The 9,735-nt window shown below is 38.1% G+C and overlaps 1 protein-coding gene across 1 annotated transcript; it reads right to left on the minus strand.

Annotated features, from left to right (window-relative positions):
• Positions 1 to 1,676: 1,676 nt before the first annotated feature.
• On the minus strand, positions 1,677 to 8,573 carry LOC110620349 (ABC transporter B family member 1). Its single transcript, XM_021764051.2, has 10 exons — positions 7,914 to 8,573; positions 7,758 to 7,812; positions 7,483 to 7,658; positions 7,166 to 7,366; positions 6,754 to 7,013; positions 6,338 to 6,654; positions 5,876 to 6,099; positions 4,341 to 4,714; positions 3,495 to 4,209; positions 1,677 to 3,224 (listed from the first exon to the last, which is right to left on the minus strand). Exons 1-10 carry the CDS (start codon positions 8,406 to 8,408, stop codon positions 1,938 to 1,940), a joined length of 4,104 nt encoding a protein of 1,367 aa, XP_021619743.1. The 5' UTR covers positions 8,409 to 8,573; the 3' UTR covers positions 1,677 to 1,937.
• Positions 8,574 to 9,735: the final 1,162 nt, after the last annotated feature.

The following is a 9,735-nucleotide window of genomic DNA, read 5'->3' on the forward strand; positions in this document are numbered from 1 at the left end:
GCCTATCATTATTATTTGGTGGAAGTTTCAGAGTGACTTCTTATAGTTGGCTCTTTCTTCCTAACTTATCTCTTTCTGGCCTGGGCTCTTGTTGGGTTTCTCTTGTTCTCAAATGAACAGTGGGCTGCTTCCGTCAGACGCAGCTCTCCTGCATCTACTGTCACTTTTCTGAGATGATATGATTTTGTTTTTTTTTTTTTTTTAATTTCTCATTGGGTAGCGATTTGATTACACAAGCAAGATTACCAGGCCATAATTTCAAATCAACTTGAGTAAAATCTTGGTTTGTTAGCAATTTTTGAAGTCAATCCTGTCAAGACTTGATGAAACTGCATAATTAGGTATGGCACTGGGTAGGTACCCGTAAAATTTTAAATATTGGAAATTGAATCTGTTTACATATATAATAATTAAATTCATTTTAAATCTATTTAATTTTTAAAATTAATTATCCATATATTTGATTTATGTGTTTAACGGATTTGAGCAGCAGGTAATCATATTCTGTAACAACTACTTGAATCCGTTTAAAAATAATTTAAATCCATTTCGTTAAGATCACCTGATGGATAATCATCTCTGTACATAATGTTTTTTTTTTCTTTTAAAAACAAAAGAGAGAGAAAAACGGTTGACGGGTGAAGGAACCAATACATTCAATGAAGTGTAAGGTGACTTGAATTCAAAACTTGAACCTGATTTATGGGCAGTACATAATTGCAGAACCAAAAAGAAGTTTATGATAGCTCTCAGGCATTTCTGGGTATCGTATTGTTTTTCAGTATTTGCCATTTCCGATCCAGACAACAACAATAGTTACAGTCAGGTACTTAGCAGTGTGTCACCACCCATTTTCATTCCAAAAGCTAAAATGCTCTGACCACTTGAAAACAAAACAAAGGCCACTACCCATCCTTACATTTCTTTAACAACAAAGAGATTAGGTATGGCCCACACACTCATGGAGAAATAGCATCCCATGAGGCCAAGATCAAAGATCAAACACCATCATCTCCTTCCTCTGTTGCTGTCGTTTTCAATGGCCTAAAATCCCATTTCCTTAAACTTTTCTCTCACGCCTGTCCACCACCTGCTATTGCTTCAAAAATGCTTAGATTTTATTGATTCCCTTCCTCTGTCTCTTTTCCTTGCTATTTTTTTCCTGTTTTCACTCTGTTTTCTTGTGTTGCTTTCTTGTCTTTAAAACCTCAATGCACGCTTACAACCACCATGTGAACTTGGACATTCAATAATTTTGTCCCCCACACTCCACATCAAATAAAATATTGGATGATTTCAAATTGCCAAGAATTTATTACCCTTCTAAGTTGGATTGTGAAGTATAATCTCCATATCCTGATATTAGTCTGAGGTCTACATCACACAGCCAATAAATCCATTACTTCTCCATTGTTGTGGAAAGTGATGGAATTCTAACATGTATGATGGGTGTTGTAATGGAATTATAGAACCCTACATTCATCATTGTGGACAAATATTTTAAAGGATTCCATGCAAGATTTGATAGATAATGGAGATATTTGTTTTAGTACATACATCAAAATGTAGGGTCTGTTTTTTGAGCCTTGACACCTTTTCTTTCTCAATTATTCTCCAACATTAGGCATCTTTCCTCCAATCCCAACAATTTCCCCAAAGTGGAAGAGACAATCTGATGCACGAGGGATGCCTCTAGGAATCAATCCCTTCTTTTGGTAAATACATAATCACTATATTTCACTCCTGCAACTACTTGTCATAATAGTTTTTTCTTGGAAAGATTCATAAGATTAGAAAATATATGATAAAAAAAATTAGATAATACACAATACTATACTATACCATGGCATTAAAACTTGGAAAAAAAATTACTCAAAAATCACAAGGGGTATGTGGGAATATACTCCTTTTAGTGCTGCTGCTTTCTCTTGATCTCATTAGCCTTCCCTCTCTTCGTCGTCCTTCGGTCTAGCAGAGGAACTTGAACCTGAAGTTATTCCAATGACTTGGCTATGTGTAAATCTCTGTAACTGTATCATTCTGGCATAACACCCATCAGGATAATTTTTCAATAGATGAGAGTGGGATCCTTGCTCTGCTACTTTTCCATCGTCGATCACGGCAATGACATGGGCATTTCTTATTGTTGATAGTCTGTGTGCAACCACAATTGTTGTCTTTCCTGAACAAGCACGGTCTAGAGCCTCCTGGACAGATCTCTCAGACTCGGCATCTAGCGCACTTGTTGCCTCATCAAGTAGCATAAGTTCTGCCTTTCTTACTAGAGCTCGAGCTATGGCAATTCTCTGCTTCTGTCCACCAGATAACTGCACTCCCCTCTCCCCGACGAATGTTTTGTACCCATCTGGCAATCCTGATATGAATTTATGAGCATTGGCTAAAGTAGCAGCTTCAATGATTTCAGCCTCTGTTGCTGATTCATGCCCATAAGCAATGTTTTCATAAATGGTAGTAGCAAAGAGGCATGGCTCCTGAGGAACCATAGCAATGTGCTTTCTCAGGGACTTGAGGTTGTATTTTCGAATGTCCTTTCCATCAATCATAACCCTTCCTGATGATGGCTCATAAAATCGCTGTACAAGTGCGATGACTGAGCTCTTACCACATCCACTTGGGCCTACAAGTGCTAGAGTTTTTCCAGCTCTTGCACGAAGATTGAGATCACGGAAAATTGGGACATCAGGGCGAGTAGGATAAGAGAAGTCTACGTGCTTTAGTTCAACTTCTCCACGAAGACGATCAGGAACTGGAGTGGCATCTGGATCATCAGGGTCTATTTCTGTTTTGCGGTCAAGCAGGTCAAAGACTGAGCGCATGGCTCTACCACCCTTGATAAAGTCAGGAGCTAAGGTTAGTGTTTCAGCTGCGCCATTGGCTGAAACCATGAGGACCATGAAAACTCGGATTGTCTTTGAGAAATCAGAAATCCCATGCTTCACCAGCCAGGATGCATACCAAAGACCAAGAGCATAGGAAGCATAGAGTGAAAACTGGGCTATTCCAAATCCACTACCGGCAATCTGTCCCTTCCAAAAGCAGCGCCGGAGAGGAATCTGAAGGTTGGAGGTGAAAAGACCAACTATTTGGGACTCTGAATTGAAAGCAGCAACAGTCCTTACATTGGCTATGGCCTCACCTGCCAGTTGTGTGGCTTTGGCATGTGCAGCTTCTAGGTCTCCAGAGAAACCAGTCATGAACATTTTCTGTTGAAATCCAACAAAAAACAGTGATAAGCATGATTCAGACAAAAGTATCATATAACAATGAAAATCAAAACTATTGCTCATAATTATTGTCTCCATTAAATTTTCTCTTTTTTTCCTCTTCAAATATATTCTATTTGTCCTACTCAAATACTCGATTGAATTCAATCCACATTATGATTAACAGTTCACCAGTAGCTTGTAATAATTAGACTATTCTTTTCCAAACTTGGTGACATTGTTGCTGATGAACAAATTAGAGAAACAAACCTGTAGAACAGTGGCTGCAACAACCAAGGGGAAGACAGCTATAAGGACAAGGGCTAGGCGCCACTGCAAAACAAACCCTGCAGTGCAAGCAACTAGCATCAATGCTGTGTTCTGTACAATCACTGAAATCCTGTCTCCAATGGCTGATCTGACATTATTTGCATCCAGAGCTAATCTTGCTGAAATCCTAGCACTCTCATTTTCCTCCTGATCAAACCATGCCATTTCATTTTTTAGCACTGCTGCCAGCATTTTCTCCCTCACTCGTTTTGTAAGATTTTCTCCTACAATGTCCCAGAAGAAATGCTGCAGGGTATTGAAGATTAGTGCAGCCGATGAGAGCCCAATTAACAAATAGCAGTACTTCCCAATTTCTCTGCTCATATAAGCATGGTTTGGATTATAGTAGACACTGAGTACAGCACTGAGGACATAGGCAAAGAAAGCACTCAAGGAGCCGCAAACAATTGACCCTATAGAACCAACTAGAGCATAAACCCATTCAGGAGAGTTCATCTTTGCAAGGCGCCAAAATGAACTAGCTTGCTCTTTGAAAGCAAGCTTTTCAAGTCGGTAATTGGGATGTGTGGCATCAAGGGAGAGACTAAAATCTGAGGTAGAGAAGTCAGACAGCCTGCGTGAGTATGGTGAACGACCATAGGAAGAGTTACGTGCAATTATTGGTGAGCTCACAGAGTTTCTGGCGCTTGAGGGCCTGGAGATGAAGAGCCCTGTTAGTCAACAAACTAACTACATTTTTTACTATAACATGTGTGAAATTTTGGAAAACCAGAAAAATCTAAGATATCTTTTTAAAGTGAAATTAGAATTAGAAAGTTGAATCACCTTGCACTACTCTTTCTGGCATTGTTCATAGCTGTTTCATGAGCTGTTTCCTGCATTCTAATGAGCTTGGCATAAACGCCATTCTCTCCTTTGGCAATGAGCTCATCATGGGTTCCGATTTCAGTGACACTACCCTGCTGGAGAACAGCTACAAGATCAGCCTTGCGAATGGTAGAGAGCCTGTGGGCAATGACAAGAGTTGTCCTCCCAATCATGAACCTGTCAAGGGCCTCCTGCACGAGCTTTTCTGATTCAGAGTCCAATGCACTTGTTGCCTCATCTAAAAGCAGAATAGCAGGGTTTTTCAGCATTGCCCTTGCTATAGCTATTCTCTGCTTCTGCCCTCCAGACAACTGCAGTCCTCTCTCACCTACCTGCCATTTTCAACGTCATTTCTTACTGATGCTCACTGGTACTTCCACATAAATTTTATAACAGTTAATTCCAATATAATACAGAAAAAGAAACAAAAAAAGAAAATTACTTCACATATTTCGTCGAAGTGAGATATTTTGTTCATTTCCAGTTCTTGCCACTCAAACAATTGATTACATTTTCCGGGCATAATTTTGTTATCATAGAACTGTCTTTAACTTTAGTCATCTTTTCAGACGATACCGCTAGTCAGTTGCAAATTTAAATGTGTAATATTGAATATTAATTAAAGGCTTGCTTACTGATTTTATTATTTGTTTTCCATACATGAATAGAAGATATTAATTTAACTTGTAATCCTTGCCAATTAACTAGTACTTAAATGAATATTTCATTCATTATCATTCTTTCAGCTATTCTTCCCATCCATTTTCTCATCCACCTTCTTGGTCAACATCATAAAGATTCTTATTCTCCTTCTAACGTTGAATTGTTTATATTTCCCACGCATATAATGAAGACTTAGTGCTCTTCATTTTCTTATAATATTTTCTTCATGTCTCCTAAGCTATATCCACTTAATAATTATATTTTTTCCCTTATTTATGCACATGGATTGTTGACTGAAGCATGTTACCTTCAAATGCATGAATGACCAAAACACATCCTCACATTTGACTTCTAAAAAACAAATTAAATAAAGTTAGGTTAAGTTTGTTGACCAAATAAGCAATTTCAATATTCAATACTCCCAATATATTGAAGTAGCAAGTAGCAATTATGTGCCATAAAAAAAAATCTAAAACCAACCATGATCCCCACTGGTCAAGATCCATCATTTCACTTTCACTTTCTAGAACAACCCACTTTACCCCACTCTCCATCTCCCTCATCTGACAAAGAAAAAAATGTTAAACTTGCATACCTATCCACTTAGTTTGGCAATAATTATGGTTGGAAGCCTTCAATTCATTTTACTTTGGAGATTTCCATTTCATTTTCAATTTCAGAAGATTCCCAGTTTTTAAGTGAAATAGATGATTATCAGAACAAGCTTATGATCAACTGAGATGAAAAATTACCACAAGAGACAAAACTTATCACCACCCAATTGGATTTCTTAGCTCGTATTCGCAGATTAATGTGGAAAACCAACTCACCTGAGTATCAAAGCCATCAGGTAGCTTGACAATAAAAGAATGTGCATTGGCAACTCTGGCAGCTTCTTCGATTTCAATTTGATCTGCATCAGGTCTGCCCAAAAGTATATTCTCTTTAATGGTGGTGGCAAACAGAGCAGGCTCTTGGCTAACAAGTCCTATTTGTTGTCTTAACCATCTTAGCTTTAATGCCTTGATGTCATGCCCATCTAGCAGAACTTGCCCTGAATAAAAAGAAAAATATAGATTTTATTAGTAAAATTTCTTCCAAACATACATATACACTTGGAGCATATGAACTCAAGAACCAAAGATTACTTTAATTGGCTAGGCATATACCCATTAACATTGTCGAGCAAAAGATCAGCAGATGTACAAGTAAAGATACGACCTTTATGAATGTAGAATAAAAGTAAAGATACGACCTTTATGAATGTAGAATAAAAGTATAGCAGAATTTACCTGAGTTGGGATCATAGAATCTCTCAATGAGGGAGACCACAGTACTCTTGCCAGAGCCGCTGCTGCCAACCAGAGCTATGGTCTTTCCGGCAGGAACAGTGAGGGTAAAATTGTTAAGAATCCGCACGTCCGGCCTAGATGGGTAGGAGAAATCTACATTTTTGAGCTCTACTAGCCCTGTGACAGAGTCTAACTCTAACCCAGATTCACTGTTCCGATCAACAGCTGGCTTATGATCAATTATGCGATAAATTTTTGTAGCAGCAACTTTTGCTTTGGCAAATGCACCCATGCTAGGGGCAGATTGGCCTAAAGCCCTGCCAATCAAGCGAATCAAAAATTGAGAAACCAATAAAGGGGAAAAGGATTGCATTACAGAAAGGGGTAAAATTTTGTAACTGAAACAAAGCACTTACAATCCTCCAATCATGACAGCAAACATGGTGGCTATGGCTAGTCCTCCATTGGTGTAATGATGCCTAACAAGATAACCTCCATACCAGAGAAGCAGAGCATAGCAGCAGAAAACTACGAAGTAAGTTGCACCCAATCCCATTCCCTTAGCAAATCCACTCTTGTAACCATTTCTTTGAGCCACTTTCAATGCTGACGAATAGCCTTGCAATGCTCTTGATTCCCCAACAAATGCCAAAACAACACGAATTTGGACTATCGTCTGCAATTTAGCTTCAATTAGCAAATACCCAGATGCTAAATGAAGATTTTCTTTTTCTTTTTTGCCATAGTAAGTAACTTGAAATCCTATCCAACACAACCCAAAATGAAGAGAACAGGATTAGCAATTTGAAACTCGCATTCCTTTTTTACCTGTTCTACAATGTTTCCTGCCTGCGATAAAGCTTCTTGGCTCTTCCCAGATAGCTTAGCTAGTGTGTTGGTGTGAATTGCAGCAATTACAGCAATAAGAGGAACCACTGCTAGAGTGACCAGTGCTAATTGCCACACAGCTGTGAAACCCACCACAAATCCAGACACAAAAGTTGCCATGTAGTGAAGGAAATTGCCCAACTGCTCAAATCAAACACAAAACAAAACCAGAAACATTACATTTTTGTCCAAGGCCTCATCAATAACTGGAACAGGGGAGGGAGAGTTGCGTTCTGTTCTGTTCTGTTTTGTTTTACCTTCTCACTAATGGCATCCTGGACCATCACCGCATCAGTGTTAACGGCAAAAACAACGTCGGAGGTGCGAACCTCGGTGTCAAAGTACTGAATGTCCTGGTTTAGAGCTGCTTCCAAGTACTTGATCCTCATCCTGGTTGTTTGCCTCTCTCCAGTCCACATCCAACATGATATCTCTGTACCAAATTCAAAAGCCAATTTCACTTCACACTTAAATATAAGCAAAAACAGAAAACCAACAGAACACAATAAATCGAAACAGAGACAAGAGCAACCTGCCCAGGAAGACGCCCAGATTGCAGCTCCAACAATGAGAAAGTAAAATGCGTACTGGGAATTTCAAAAATCCAGAACTAGTTAATTTAATTTGATCAGAATGGGAACTCAAAAATGGGATTCTTGTGAATTTGTTTTTGTTTTCTTTTCTTTACCTTCAAAACTTCTTGCATCATCTTATCAACGTCATTGGCATTAGACCCAAAAGAGTTAACAAGATCGGCGAAGAAGCGGAGAAAGAGAGGCAAAGAAGAGCCATGAACAAGTGCACCAATAGACCCAATAGCCATCAACACATAATCCAACCCATCAGCGAATCTGAACAGCTCTCCAAATCCAACAATAGCAACATCCCCTGGTTTCTCACCATCACCACATGTATTGCTACTACTACCACCATCACCTCCACCATCTTTCTTTGGGGCAGTGTCATCCATTTCTCTTCTCTCTGGTGAAGTTGGTTGATGGGTTTGATTGTTTTGCTCTTGTTGTGTTGAGTTAATTGTTAGAGTTGGAGTTGGAGTGGAGGAAGTAGAGTTGGTTTTAAAGGGTTCAGAAGAAGGATGAGGAGGAGACACGAGTTCAAGGCCTTGCATTTCGGACCATTTCCACTGCTCAATCGTCTTTATCTCCTGAGAGTCCTGTGACATTTGCAAAAAATTCTCTCTTTTTTTTCTCTTTAGCTTAAGCTTAATTTAGCTTTATTGAAACAACAAACCCACCACTCACCCTCCCTTCTTCCCTCTTCTTTATTATCTCACTTCTCTATCTATCTGGCTTTTGAGCTCATGTTTCTTTTCCTCCCTCTCTCTCTCTCTCTCTCTCTCTCTCTCTCTAATCCCTTTCTTGGTGTTTTCTTTTTCAAGTTTTTACTCTCAAAAACCAAAAAGTATTATCTAATCATATAATTATTTTCTATATTTATTTCCTCCTCCTGTTTTCTTTAATACAAAACACCAAATGGGCTTTGCTTGTGGTATAAAAAAAAACATGGGAAATGACACAAACAGGGGGGAGAGAGAGATTTTCCACCCTACAAAGAACACACTGTGAAACTGAAAAAAGTTGGGTTTTTTAAACCCGAAGAGAGTCCGTCTACTGTTATTATTGATTATTGAGAACCGCTGGTTTAGTTTTGCAATTTAGCAATTTTCTTTTTGTTTAAAAGGGATTTTGGCTTGTTGTGCAAGTTAAGAGAGAAAAAAAAAACTGTAAAGTTAAAAACAAGAAAGAAAGCTTGTGGAAGAAAATATTTCCATGTTCATACTTTACCTTAACCTTACCTCCCTCACTGTCTCTAGCCTTTAAATCCGGCGTTCTTTCATATAAACTGTAGATTTATATTAATAATTAATTAATAAGAAGAAGAAGAAGATGAAGAAGGAGACGTTTTTTGTTGTTTCACATTCAACCAAGCACCACCTTTCTTGCATGCTTGCTTTGCTTTGCTTCTCTCCCTTTTTTCTGTTCTCTTTCTGTCACACTGCCTTTCTCATGTGAATTTCCACTCATTTTCATCATACTCTTCATCCATTCTTGGCGTTTACACTCCTGCAATTTTTTTTTTAATTGATGGAGGGAGAATATTATTTTTTTATACTTATAATAAAAAATAATAATTTTATGAGAGTGCATTTTTTTACATAACTCTGAATTTACCTTCCCATTTGACTTCCTCAAAGAAATATTACTTAACAAAAGATTGGATTTAATTCTAGATTTAACTGGGAATAGTATTAAAAATTCTTCCAAGTCTTCAACCTATTAACTCTGTTTTAAAAAAAAAAAAGCTATATATGATGCTTACTATTTTTAACTACTCGTGTTCTAAAAACCACACAAATGGAAAATTTTTAGGACTGGATGAGGAAATGAACTTCCAAGAATGTCAGTAAATCCTGTGAAAATCTTGGGATTCCTCTAAATTTGTATTCTCTGTACAGCAAATTAACCTGTTTCTTTAACTATAAAAGTTTA

The sequence above is a fragment of the Manihot esculenta genome, chromosome 8 (genome assembly GCF_001659605.2).
Source record: "Manihot esculenta cultivar AM560-2 chromosome 8, M.esculenta_v8, whole genome shotgun sequence".
NCBI lineage: Eukaryota > Viridiplantae > Streptophyta > Magnoliopsida > Malpighiales > Euphorbiaceae > Manihot > Manihot esculenta.